Source organism: Lacerta agilis, chromosome 15 (genome assembly GCF_009819535.1).
Source record: "Lacerta agilis isolate rLacAgi1 chromosome 15, rLacAgi1.pri, whole genome shotgun sequence".
NCBI classification, from domain to species: domain Eukaryota; kingdom Metazoa; phylum Chordata; class Lepidosauria; order Squamata; family Lacertidae; genus Lacerta; species Lacerta agilis.
Genome location: NC_046326.1, coordinates 22,921,154 through 22,935,321, shown reverse-complemented (window position 1 = coordinate 22,935,321; position 14,168 = coordinate 22,921,154). Strand labels below are relative to the sequence as shown.

At 45.1% G+C, this 14,168-nt stretch overlaps 1 protein-coding gene across 1 annotated transcript in view; it reads left to right on the top strand.

Annotated features, from left to right (window-relative positions):
- The window catches only part of LOC117060330, a 43,120-nt gene that overhangs the window by 23,810 nt on the left and 5,142 nt on the right, over positions 1-14,168 (top strand). The window contains exons 25-34 of the mRNA XM_033172545.1: positions 1,290-1,452; positions 2,917-2,996; positions 5,626-5,786; positions 6,842-7,004; positions 7,343-7,512; positions 7,618-7,696; positions 8,596-8,754; positions 9,857-10,186; positions 12,066-12,184; positions 13,528-13,643. Coding sequence (XP_033028436.1) covers positions 1,290-1,452; positions 2,917-2,996; positions 5,626-5,786; positions 6,842-7,004; positions 7,343-7,512; positions 7,618-7,696; positions 8,596-8,754; positions 9,857-10,186; positions 12,066-12,184; positions 13,528-13,643 — 1,540 coding nt within the window. The remainder of the gene's footprint in view (positions 1-1,289; positions 1,453-2,916; positions 2,997-5,625; positions 5,787-6,841; positions 7,005-7,342; positions 7,513-7,617; positions 7,697-8,595; positions 8,755-9,856; positions 10,187-12,065; positions 12,185-13,527; positions 13,644-14,168) is intronic.

Here is a 14,168-nt window from a genome sequence, read left to right as displayed (position 1 = left end):
AATTCTTTGCTGCATAGCATTAGCAGGTGGAGCTGGCAATGAGAAGCAGCCCATGTTTGCTGCATAGCATTAGTAGGTGGAGCTAGCAATGAGAAGCAAGCCCACACCTTGCCTTAAGAATGCAATAATAGGTGGCTTTGCTTTCTTCAGTTTTTTACATAAGATCAGCAAAGGTCATAGTTTCCAGCACGTGCTGGTGTCAAAATAAACACACTGTGGGATATTTGCTTTGGTCTGGATTACAAAGTAGAGCTAGTGTGATCTCAGGAAGTATTCTCTGTGCAAGAGTTCTAAGGATGACATATGGCAGACACTTAAGCATTGTTTCCAATGCTCTTGCAACTGAACTGCACCCATATTTCTGCACGGAAGGAATGGGCTTAGTTTGTGGGTCATCTTGTCGCAGCAGGCAAAGTGAAGAGGAAAGACCCAGAGTGGAGAGACAGATTGTGCCTCTGCAGATGTCACTGGACATCTAGCAATAGACAGAACTGTCCCAGTCTATAAGAACTGAAGCCAGAGGCAGAAATGCTTCTGAATACTACTTGCTGGAAACCACAGGAGGCCAGAGTGCTCTTGTGTTCGGGTCATGCCTCTGCAGGTTTCCCAGAGGCACCTGGATTATTTAATTTTTTATTAGATTTATTATATAACACCCTTCATCATAAGATCTCAGGGCGGCTCACAGAATAAAATGCAGGATGAAAACAAGTAAATAATTGAGACAAAACAGCAAAGCAATGGATTGCCATTATGGGAACAAAAGGCTGGAGTGGGTGACCTAATCTTGCAGGTTCTTCTTATGAGAGGAGAGAACTGTTGTCTCTTCTGGTGTCGCTGGGCTATAATTCCTACATACACCAAATACAATGCACGTTGCAATGCAAATGTCAGAACACATTACGCAGTGCCTATTAAAACTTAATTCAAATAAGTCCACAGAGTCCAAAAGCACCCGGAAGGACATAGGTTCCCCATTTCTGCTGCAAACTCTGCCTCTTCAGCCTTGCTGCCTCTGAAGGATGGTCAGTTCAAGCCAAAGAAGCCGTGCAGACTAGCGAAAGGCACCTGAACTGTAGAGAAATGCCTGCTGGGAGGCTGGGGGGGGGGGGAGATAAGCAGGTGGTGGAAGCATGAACTGTGAACCATTAATGGGTGCCACCTAGATAAAGTGGAGCAGGGGTGGGAGCTGAAGAATTTGTCTTAGACCACCATCAGGCCTCTGGGAAGAAATTGTGGTGACCTGTTTCCCTTTGTTTAATCACCACTGTCTTCTCCTGCCTTTTCAGCTGTGCTTTTCATCCTGGGGTTCCTCACTGTGGTGCTGACAGCCTTAGTTGTTCTCCTGAAGCATCCCAGCTCCGCTCCAAGCCCAATGAAGAGCTGGAAGCCGCGATGGAGGAGCTTGGGAGAGCCACACATCCCCCCGGAGTATGTGCTCATTAAAGAGAGGTGCGTGATGGAAGCCTAATGACCGATGCCAACTTGGGCATCAATTCTTGTGTCTCTCAGTTTCTAATTTTTTCAATCTTCAGTTCTTGACATTTCCACATCAGTTTGTGATTCCCCCCCCCCAATGAAATTCTTCACCACTTTTTCTACTCTACATATCTTTGTGTGCAAATTCCCCTTATAAAATGTAGGCTTTTTTCCACTAATGTGCTTTATGCACACTTTACCCCAATCCATACCTTTTTGTACACATTACTTGACTTTAAAAGTGCACTGCGAAATTAGGAAAAGTTCAAATTTCATAGGACGACTGTATGCCTTGGTTCATGCACTGTTCTGAAAAGTGTGAATTAAGAACAAAATTTCCGTTTGTTGCCCTTAGTCAGGATGGCAGAGAAATTCAATTTTGTTCTTGAAATAAATAGGGGCAGCCTGTGTGTTTTTTAAAAAATAAAAATCATTAACTGACATAGGAATGTGAAGAAGCAAACATAAGAAGACCCTGCTAGGTCAGGCGAATGGCCCACCTTAGTCCAGCATCCTGTTCTTCCAGTGGGCAGCCAAATACCCATGGGAAACTTGCAAGGAAGACCTGATCATAAGAGGACTACTCCATCCTGCCACTCCCAGAAAGTGGTATTCAGAAGCATTGCTGCATGGGAGAAAATTCTCTTTAGAGATTCAATACAGAGGCTCAGACCAATTACCGGCGGTCCCAATTATTCAGACTCTTCTATTCAGTCATGTATTACAGGACAGAGTCCAAAAGAGTCTGTGAGAGCATTCCAGTAGCAGATCCCCTATTTGGGAAATGTACATCATCTTGGCTGTTTATTCAACCACATTTTGCCACCTTCTGCCACCCCAACACTTCACCCAACTATAGTTCTTAAAAACACTTATTCAACCTATGGTGTTGGTGTTGTTGTTTTTTGCTGTACATGCAGAGCCCTCCTTGCATCTTATCTGGAATTGTTTTCCACTCTAGTGGGCAGTTAGGTTCCTTCAAAGCAGATTACTGTCAGTTTTGTGGCCAGGCTGCACACTTGCATCGTCATAACTGTCAACCTTCCCTGTTTTTGTGGGAAATTCCCCTATCAGTACTATAGTCTATAGGGGAATTTCCCACACACAAAAAAGGGAAGGTTGACAGCTATGTGCATAGTGGCAATGGCCTTGCTGGTCATGGGTTTTGCAGAATTTCTACCTCAACTGCCTCTAACTGTGGAGGCAGAGCATAGCCATAATGGCTAGTAGCCATGGATAGCCTTCTCCTCCATGAGTGAGGCGGAAAAATAAGAAACTGAGAGTAATTCCAATTAACAGATCTGCCCGTCCCTACCGTTTCCCAATGCAAAAAAAGGAAGGTTGACAGCTCTGCCCTAGTCTCAACACAAGAGACAGCCTTTTAAAAAGAGGCACTTACTCAAGCTATTGTGCGCATTTCTCCCCCTGTTCTTGTAGCATCCAGTTCTATGAAGCTCTTGGCTCCCAGGGATCTGGAGAAGAACCTGATGCAGGAGAGGGAACTTTCCCAGGATTAGGTAAGAATTTGTTTTGGAAGATTAGGCTCGGTGCTCTCACAAATGGGCAGGTGAATGTTGCATATCCCCCACCCACCCACACAGACACCCAAATGCTGGCAAGCAATTTTGATCTCCAGTCCTGACATGGGAAATCTCTGACCCAAAACGAGTTTGCCAAAGCAACCACAAAACGCTGAAGCAAGGCATGTGCTGTAATTGATGCTACAATCCAGCATGGGATGCTTTTGGGATGCCATGCCTTCCAGAGAGGATAAAATGAATACTGTTCATCTGCACATACAAGGGCCATTTTAAAACTGAACATCAGTAGCTTGATAGCAATGGCGCATACACTCTGGTAGCTGGTTTCCTGGACTTTTTCAGAATTTGTGGAGTTATTTGATGTGGGTACGGATAATCACTCCCCATTTGGCTCCCTCTAGTCTAAACCAACCTTCCCCAACCTGGACTCCTCAAGTTGCTTTGCGCTACAACACCCATCATCCCCAGACCAAATGAAACAATTGCAATGTGTGGTGGAAGTTGTAGTCCAAAACATTTGCAGGTCACAGGTTTGGCAAAGGTATATTGATCACGCTTGTCTGTTCTCCGGATAACTCACCATGGCCCAGTAACTTTTGCTTTTGTCAGATGAGAATGTAAGTCTGTGAGATCTCCAAGGCGGAAGCGTTTACTGATGATAGTACAAGAGGAGCTATGTCCAGCAGATGGCAGTGTTTACACTATTTGTGGGTGGCTCCACTACAAAAGAAAATCACTGAAAAAGATTAAGGCAGGGCATTTCAACTGCCACTAACTGTGACCCTGACAGTTTGTTTACTAAATTCTCTCAGTTAAGTTGTAGACCTAGGATGTTTGACGTGTACACCTGAAAATGAAAAGTGGAGGCAAATTTGTGCTTGCAAATAAATTTGTCATTCACATGAACTCATTAGGGACCTCGGATCAGGCTTCCAAACAAGTCTGATGTATGAAAAGGCCACCTTGGATACCTTGGGAACTTTTGTAATTCACCTAAGAACTACAGATGCCCAAGTGGTGCCCTCTGTCAATTTGCAGATCTCAGCCATGACAACTTTAGCAAAAAAAAATTAAAAGTACGCACTGAAGGATTAGTGATAATGGCCATTGCTGCTTCTGAAATTTGTGCGCTCCTAGTTCACACAATACCACTCACATTGGTAGACCATTCTTATGAGCATTGTGAGTGGCCAAGAGTAACTTCTGAACCTATAAAGAAGATTTAAATGTGCACACAAATATACACTATATATTGCAACCCGAAAGGCTTGAATGTCATGCACACATCATACCAGACTAATAATAGCTGATAATTAACACTTTGGAAGTATATAGGGCACCTCACTAGGGATGCTGTGAAAAGTGTCGATATTTGCTTCCGACCTTGTGGTTTTCTGGGGACTGATTTCAGGTTCTGACCCACTTAGCCAAAGTTCTGCAGGATCCTTCCCTGTATTCCTGAAGTTCAGGCTGTGAATGCCATTGCTTGTGTAGCTAAAATGACATCACCCAGGCACAAACGGGCAGCATCGAATGTTTAGCAGGGGAAACCTTAAAAGGAGGGGGTAAGCAGAAACCCTAAAACAGCTCTACAGCGGTTGAGCATGCTCAGAGCGCATGGGATGCTCCCTGATGAGGAGGGGAGGAGGTGAAAAATGGGGGGGCAAGATAAGTGTAATGCAATAGTTTGAATCCTGAGCATGGAGCACTTCATACTGCCACATTTTGTTGTAGTTCCCACTTCTATTCATTCTCATTCAATGATCATCACACACTCTCTTTCTGACATAGCCTTCCCCAGCTTGGTGCCTTTCAGATGGTTTTCTGCATACAAAACCATATAGGCCAATGCTTGCTCACACTGATGTGAGTTGTAGTCAAGCAACATATGGAGGGCACCAGTTTGGGAAAGGATGTCTGACCATATTTGTGTGGAGCCCCCAACTTCTAGGGTAGATCTTCAAGAGTTTTGAAAAGGTCTTCACCTGGGGCTGGAATGGTACCAGGTTCAGCATCAGGTGAGCCAGGCTGGCGAGATCATTTCTCAAGATAAGGTGATCAATGGCTGCTAACCATGATGACTCTGCTCTGCTTCCACCACCAGAGGCAGGAGGCCTCTAAATACCACTGGCTGGGAGCCACAAGTGGAAAGGTGGTTCTTGTATCCAGGTCCCACTTCTGGTCTTCCCATAGGCATCTGGGTAGGAACTGTAAGAACAGGATGCTGGACTCGATGGGCCTTTGGGCAGATCCAGCTGAGTTTTCCCTATGTTCTTATCTGGATGTTTTTTCATGGAGTCTGTCCAGTTTTTGCTGTTTTTTCCATCACAGAAATCCTGTACAGAAGTTTAGACTGAGAGGGAAGGGGAGGGGGGAGATAGAGATTGTTCCAGTATATCCAGCAAGCTATGTGGCTGAGCATGGATTTGAACCTGGGTCCTTCTGTCTCAACCATTGCCATTTTCGAAGAAAAGATAAGAAGGGAGAGTTACTGGAAGAGCCTCTCCATTTCTGAGCTCCTTTATCAAAAAAAGGACCACAAAGCTTTTTTTCCTTTATACCTAAGGTCATAGTCAATTAAACAGATAAGCTGCCTTTGTTTCAGGTGACCAGTTTGCAACAAAAGACCTGGAAGATTTCAGCGTCCGCACTTTGTATGACAAGCTGGAGGACCAGAACCTTCACCTGGCATCGCAGCTGGCAAAACACCGGGCAGACGTCCTGGCCTTCTACCGAGGCATCAGCCAGAAGATCCAGAGTCTTTTGGTCAGTGCTGTGAGGAGGGAAGCACATGTGTAGAAATATATTTGCTCATTTGTTTTTGACCCCACTTTATTTCCAACGAACTGGAGCACTGCATTCAACTGAATGGGTTACTAACAGGTATAATGTACCTGCCCATCTATGGACCAGATTAGGTAGATCATGACTCTTGACCAATCACATGGTGGTGGCCGTTCTAGATGTAGGTACCAAAACTCCACTAGGGGGCAGAATATAGCAATGAATTTCACTCTTCTGGGCAACCAAGAGGTGTTGCCCCTGAGTCTGTTCTCTCAGGCAGAGTCCTTCAACATTGGCAGGTTTTAGATCCCTGGCCCTCATTAAATGTTTCTGCACTAGGGTACATTAATGCACACCTACGGGTGCCATAGATGTGGCTAAATTACAATAAGCTTGAAGCTGAAAGAAGGAGGCACCCCCTGGTGGCTGCATGGGGAATTAGGGGACTGTCAGGCCTGGGGTCTGGCTTGAAACAGGCCACCGTGAAGTCTGGGCTCTGGCATGTGACAATGGGCTTGTGGGCCAGAAACAGGCGGCATAGTCGTGAATGGGCTGGCAGGGTAAAGCAGCAGACTGGATAACTGAGGTGAGGCAGGGAAGGTCTGGTGTGAGGCTTGGTGAGACATACCAAGGGAAAGTCTTGGTTAAGGAGGTGAGTGATTCAGATTTCCAGAGCAGCTCACAAGGAAGAGTTCATAGCAGGGCTGAGGAGCCTTTTTCAATAGAAGAGCAGCAGTCTCTTCTGGGCCACTTTCTGGTGGCCACATGCAGTGGCAGGCAAAGCCAGAGATAAAGTGGGTGGAGCAACAAATGAAGCAGGGCCCCTGAGGGGTGTGGCCTATGAAAAGAGGGTGTGGCTGGCTGGGAAGGGGTGTGGTGTGGGGAGAGTCCTGAGGGCCAGATAGAGAGGAGTGGAGGGCCACATTCCTTATTTCCTAAGCAATGTAATGTTCCCTAGTGAAGGCAAAAGCAATTTGAAGAGGTCATAAAATTGGAGACAGCAGTAAAGCATTAAGGCTGTTGATCTCTGTTTGTAGGATCTGGTACAGACACTGGACATAGATGCATTGAAGGGCATGGAAAGGTCCCCAGTCCCCAGGGATAGAGCCCAGGTCACCTTCAGCTCAGCCAAGGAGACCCAAGAAAGTGAGAGGTCCTCCATCAAGCTTTCTGGAGTCGTGCAAGCAATGGGATACTCAGGTGAGAGAGCTGGGAAAACTGGGAAAACAGAACACTTCTCTGCCAATTTTTTTAAAAAGGAATTTTCTACAAATGTCAGGCACCTATTAGAATTGACCAAAATGTGAAAGCAAACAACGGTATGTTTTTCATTTTTAAAATTCTCCTTTGCGCCTTTTAATGGTTTCTTTTCTCATGTGATACTTGTGGTGACCCATGGAGCTTGCTTCATTGCTCCGAATGTAGCTGTGTTCATGAGCAAATGTCCAAGAGGCATGAAAACAGCTGCTTACAGGCTGTTAAGGAAGCCATATTAACTAATTAGTGCTGGCGTTAAATGCCTTGGTGAATTCTTTTAGGTTCTGAGTGGCAGGAGGCAACAGAGTTAATGAAAATCCTGGGGATTTTGCTGCGAAAAATCCATTTTGGGAAGGTGACGGCGAAGCCAGAAGGGGCACAGGGGCACAATGGGGCTGGTGGATCTGGCCTGGCTATCCGAGAGCAAGCTGGAACTCAGCAAAGATGCCCGGTAAGAATGAAGGTCTCCCCGTGGCGCTCTCTCTCTCTCTCTCTCTCTCTCTCTCTCTCTCTCTCTCTCTCTCTCCTGTGATATTTGAACATTATTTCCTTGTAGGGTACTAGCTCCCTGACACAGCGTGTGCTCTCCAGTGGAAAACAGGCCTCCCTTAGCTCTCGTGGCCATGAAGACCAAGGTAAGGATGTGTGCAGCCTTTTTACCTGGTTATAGAAGAGGGAAGGAGAACCTCCCACTTCCCTCGAGGGCTGCATTCCCTTTGGGGTGATGTGTTTGGAGCCTGAAACAAAAGTTGATAGAGCCAGTCCACATCCTTTCTCTAATCCACATACCCAATCCACTGACATATCCATCCAATCAAATGATGACCCCAGTGCACACATGCAATGTGCGTGGCTGGGTGGGACTCTCACATTTGCTCCCCTGAAAGGTGATTCCCCCCCCCCCCCGTGCAAATTGCAGACACAAAGGACTCTTGTAAACATCTGCAGTGTCCTAAACATCCATACCCTTTTCCCTGGCGAAGCTCCTCCGAAGCAGCTTTTGGCTTCAGAGAACAAAACAAGTGCATGTGTTAACAGCAGGAAGGGGCAATTTAGATCAGGGTAAGGGAGGAAACGGTTAACAATCTTTCTGAAAACGCCGCTTTTCAAAGCGTGCAGAATCTTGAGAGCAGCCGCTTAGTTTAAAATAATAAACACAAATTTTTAATCAATAAAATAATAAAATAAAATAATAAAAAATAAAAAATAATAATAAACACAAACCACAGGAAATCCTAATTGCCCGTCGCGCTGCCACGTCTATTTTCTCCCTGTCTGCAGTTGTTGGGGGGTGCAGTTCTCCCGAGCTGCCACTAGATGGAAACATAAGCCGCATGCGGTCTGCAAGCGTCAGAGCATCAGTTATGTACAGGTCATTTTTTCAGGCCATGCAAGTGACCCTTGTGACAGTATGTTGCATAACAGCCCCTCCCCGCTGCATGAATTTAGTAATCTGCATGAAGTCATCACCCTCATCTCTCTGAGCCTACAAGCAGCACCTTCAGCTGATATATGCCTTGTCTGTATTTGTCAGGGTTGGACCTGCAGCCTTGCAAGAGCAGCATGCTTGCTTGCGTAAGCGAGCTGGAAGTAGAGGCCCTGATGGCGACGTCCCCCCTCGCCAAGACCCTGGGCGAGATCAAGCAGTTTTTGGAGGCGTCCCAGCAGCCCCCGCACTCGCCTCCTTCTCCAGGTGATAGAGCTGATTCCTGCATCTTCTGATACCCACCACCCCTGCGTTTCTTGGGATTGCCTCAAAGAGGACGTGCGAATGATGCATAGAAACACATGTAAATCATTGAAGTGGTTTGGTGATTCCTCCCCTTTGCTTCGTTCCATCTTAGAATGCCCAGGTTGCTTTTTAAATCTCCAGGGTTTAGAAAGCCACTATGGGGGCTTAAGCAGGAAATGTGTGGGGTGAAGGGAAGCAAATTTCACATGCACGCTGGCGGCCGTTTATATTATATTTGACTGTCTCTGGCAGCCAACCCCTAAGGTGCTATCTGGGACTTTTTGGTTTAAAGTGATTAAGAAACGGATGTGATAGAAGCCAGTGCATGGCACAGAGATAGTGGATAGAGGAAAAGGTTGTCTTCCTTTCTCATGATGCTAGAGCTTGTGGACAGATAAAAGAACATGGCACTCTCTCCCATAGGAAGCAGTGATGGCCAGCAACTTTGGGTGGCTTTAAAAGAAGATTGCACAAATTCATGGAGGATAAGGCTGCCAGTGGCTGCTAGCCATGATGGCGATGTTCTGCCTTCACTGCCAGAGGCAAATATATTTCTGAATATACCAGTTAAGAAAAACCTAACTCCTGAAACATCCCTATTCATTTTACAAGCAATCTCACAAACACAGGGAAGAGGGGGCTATGTATCCATTGATGAGGCTATTTTAGGGACTGAGGTGACTCAGGAATCTTAAAGAACAATTTCATGCTTTCAGAATAATGCTATTTTTTAGACTTGAGGATCTTTGGCTCTCCAGTTGTTGCTGAACTACAACTCCCATCATCCCTAACCATTGGCCTTTCTTGCTAGGGCTGATGGGAGCTGTAGTTCAGCAACATCAGGAGGGCCAAAGGTTCCCCATCCATGATCCTAGACCCATGTTTCCAAACTTAGATGTCCAGCTGCTTTTAGACTACAGTTCCCATCATTCCTGACCACTGGTCTTGATAGCTAGTTGTAGTCCAAAAACAGCTGGAGACCCAAGTTTGAGAAACACTGTCCTCAATTACAGAATGACGTTTGGTGCCAACTTTCCACCATTGTTCTGTCCCCTTTTTCCAGGAGAAAACACAGATAATGGCCGCCTTTCTTCAGGACCTTGTGTTGATGCTGTGGTCCCCACTGACCTCACCAGCCTCTCCCCTCGCCATTTTGTGGTTTACCGTTTTGCCTGCACTGTCACACGACTTCTGGGAAGAGCCTTCTCCTTGCCAGCGCTGGTTCTCCTCTTGGCTCAAGCAGTCCCCAAGCAAGGCCCTACGGAGGTTCAGTTCGCCAGAGATTCCTACTATGATGCCACCAACAGGTTCCTGTACATACTTTCATCACACCTGGAGAGTGCTGGGGGCTTTGTGACGGTGCTGCTTAATGCCATGGCACACATCAAAGCAGGTATAGCTAGGTGGAAAGAAGCTGTCAGACCATCCAACCCTGCACTGTCAACTCTGACTGACAGAGGCATTCAAAAGTGCCAAACAGGTTCTCTCTCTCTCTCTCTCTCTCTCTCTCTCTCTGTGTGTGTTTTTGTGTGTGTGTATATACACACACTTGCCACCTGGTGGCAGAAATGAGCATTGCAATGAAAACGACAGCCCCGTTCCAACATTCATGCTCTGAAACATCTAGTTCAATTTACTGCCTGTCCTAATGTCATTCTGGTGTGGATTTCTCTGCCCCCTCTACCCAATGATACAAAATAGGAGTGAAAGAAATGAATGGTCTCCTTCAGGAGGTTGTGGACTCTCCTTCCTTAGAGGTTTTTAAGCAGAGGTTGGATAGCCATCTGTCATGGATGCTTTAGTTGAGATTCCTGCATTGCAGGGGGTTGGACTAAATGACCCTCGGGGTCCTTTCTGACTCTATGATTCTATGTATTGCCAAGTTGTTCAGACATTATTCAAGGGGAGGTGGAACTTGACATGAGGCTGCCATTTTTTTCCAACAATCCCCAGTGTTTGTTTCTTTTCAGATGGTCCCTTGTACCCTCCATGATATCTACAGCTAAAGGATACATGATTTCCTTTAACTGTAGATATGTCATGGAGTGAACCAGGGATCTTGTGCATGCAAAAGCATGTACTTCAAAGTACTGAAGGCTGATGTGGATGCCTGGAATATAATGATGAAATTCTGACAATTGCCATGTCAAATGCAAAGTAGGCTGCTACACCCTGTGATCAAATGATATCCTTTCCGCATAATTGTGTGCAGGGAGTTTTTTACACTATTTGTGTAGCAGGTATTTGGTACAACACTTCCTTCATTGTGATAGTTTTCCCAAGAATGTTCTTCCTTTCTCAGTCCTTCTGTTGTTTGGATAATATTGTAAACAAGGACAAAAATACCTTTTGCAGATCTCCTTTTTTGTCTCTTCACTTCCTTCCTTAACCTTTCATTACCCATGATCATGGCAGAGGAAAGCAGAGAGACAGCAGTTCTGAGAACTAGATCTGCAGTGCATATTACAGGAGAGAGTCTGGCCTCTTCCTTGTTTGTGCCTTATGCTAACAATAGCGCAATGGAGGTGTGGATTCCTGGCTTATGAGATGCTCTGCTGAAGGTTTTGCCTATTTCTAAATCTGCATGTTGCACCACACAAGCCCTGCCTAATAATGCAGACAGGCTTCCAAAATGGCGAGCTGAAGATTGGTTTAGCTTACTGAATCTTCAAAATAGTCTCGTCGCTTGACTGCTATGAGTAGTGGCCTCTTACCACGGATTTCTCACGTGGTAGCGGTCTTTGTGGTGAAGGCTATGAAAACTAGGGTATGGTTCTTGGATGAAATGGTGAGGTCCCTCCCATTGCTCTCCTAACCTGTTGCTGTATCTTCTTTCCTGAATGGTGGGTTTTTTGGGTAGTTTCCTTTGCTGGGACAGCATGGCATGAATTTTAGCTTATTTTTATAATTTTATCGTTTATCTTTTTAATAATGTTTTATGGTATTTTGTGTAAAGGCATGGACCTCACAAATTTAATAAACTTGATGTGAGTAGTTGGACAAAATTGTGGTTCAAACTTTAGCTAGCTTAAAAAATTCTGTCTGGAGCTTGGCTCTCCTGAGCTACATCTCATCTGGCCTAGATGGTTGCATGCAGAAAGGTGTAATATTGTGGCAAGGGACAGTGAACTGAACAAAACTCTGAATCTTCAGATGGGATCGTCTAATGGAAAGGGGCTTCCATACTGGGTGAGGCTACATCTGGAGGATTCAAAGGAATCTGATGACACAGACCTGTCTTTTTATCTCCCACCCACCCACCCTTCTCCCAGGCTCTAAGGAAGCTATTCCTCCAAACGTTGGCTTTTGGAAAGAGCTCAACACAGCAGTTGCTGCCCTAGCTGATGCCTTTTTCCAGTGTTCTTGGGGAGCAGAAGAGACAGCAGGGAAGGTAATAAGTTTTCAACTCTTCTGGCCCGATGTGCATGCTGTAGCACTACAGATGTGGCTCTAAAATCCATTGGTCTGGCTTGGGGCCAGTTCTGGCTCAGGGCTGAGCCGAAATGCCTTCCCCAGTTTCACCACCCTTTTTTCCATGCTGTGAAGTGGGGAGTGGCATCACAGCAAATTCCAAAGGTGCTGCAGAAGGGGACAAAGTTGGCTTGATAGAGTCTTGTCAAGTGCTGGGCACCTTTCTCCCACCCTACCCTAGTTTCGTGGTCTGAACAGCAGAATGCTTTATGCTATCGATTGTAAATGACACTTTCTAAAATGGTTTTGGAGCATGAGCTGTGAATGATATTGCCAAATTCAGAGAAGCACAAAATCCGAAGGAAAGTTGAATTCATAAGCACATGAGGAGAACCTGCTGGATCGTGCCAATGGCCCATTGAGTCCATCATCCTGTTCTCACAGTGGCCAACTCGGTGCCTATGAGAAACCCTCAAGCAGGGCCTAAGCACAAGAGCCCTCAATTGGTAGGCAGAAGGATTACTGCCTTTGACTGTGGAGGTGCAGTATAGCCATCATGTCTAATAGCCATTGTCCTGCATAGATTTGCCCAATCCTCTTTTAAAGCCATTCAAGTGGGTGGCCCTCACTGTCCCATATAGAAGTGAGTTCCATAGTTGAACTACATGCTGCACGAAGAGGTACTTTCTTTTCTCTGTCCCCAAATTCCTATCCATTGCATGATATAGGAGTTTAGGATCAGGCTGATTGATCCAATGTGGTGTAATGGTTATATTGCTGGACTAAGACTTGGGAGACCAAAGATCATATCTCCACTCAGTTATGAAGCGCACTGGGTGATCTTGGCCATGTCGCCATCTCTCAGCCTAACCTACCTCTCAGGGTTGTCTAGAGGATGAAATTGGGAGAGAGAAAATTGTACACATCACCTTGCGCTCCTTGGATGAAAAGTGGGATATAATGTAACAACAACAACAACAACATATAATAATTCAGATCAGGATTCACATAAATCTAATTTCTAAGGCATCCCTACCTATCACTATAATCAGAAATAAAAGTTAGAATTATTAAATTACAGAAAAGGGATGTAGAATGCGAGTTGAAAGTTTTTAACTGCTGTGTAAGCTTTCTGTTCTTTTGTTTTCAACCCCCAGCTTTTGAAAACCCAAAGGCCTGAATTTCAAAACAGCTGAATGCAAAATAAAAAATAAAAAATTAATCCCACGATGTCAGCAAAATCTTGGGCGCTCGATATTTCTGATGAATAGACCCTTTGATTAGGACCACTAAAAGTTCTGCCTTCTGTGCTGATTCTTTCAGAATCCGATGAAAAATTGCTCGCCTGTTTGTTTAGCTGCTCGGTCGATTTTTGAAGAACTGCTGAGTCTCCGAATGTTGCCTGACTCTCGTTTCCTTGAGCAGCACCCACAGGAAAGGTAGTTGATGTTGGTTTCACTAGATAAGTAATCCAGGATTGTGACAGACAAATAATTGTACTCACGTCATATTGCCGTGTTGCGATATTGGTGCATATATTCCAATAACAAGGGCATTTTTCAGTTGCATAATTGATTATTTAGCTTATATAATGTTCCAATTCCCTCTTACCTATCTCACCGAGATAGGGTAACCTAGCCCTTTGTAATGAATTTTGTCTGTGTTTTTAATATTGGTGTATATATATTATCCGGAAACAGTCCTGTTTTTCATTTGCATCACTGATAACAATTACTGAGCTTAGAGATAGTTCTGAGAACGGTCACTGAGCTCAGATAATTCTATTGCCATCTCCTTCAGGGAAGGGTTTGTGTGGAATAAACTGCTAATAGTGGGAGCCCCATTGCTTGATATCTGGGCTACTGACAAGGAACAGAAGACTCTTGGAAAGAGGAGGCATCTATCAATGTCCATTAGCTGACTCCATGCTTGTAGATTTGAAACCTTACCACCACTAAAGTTTT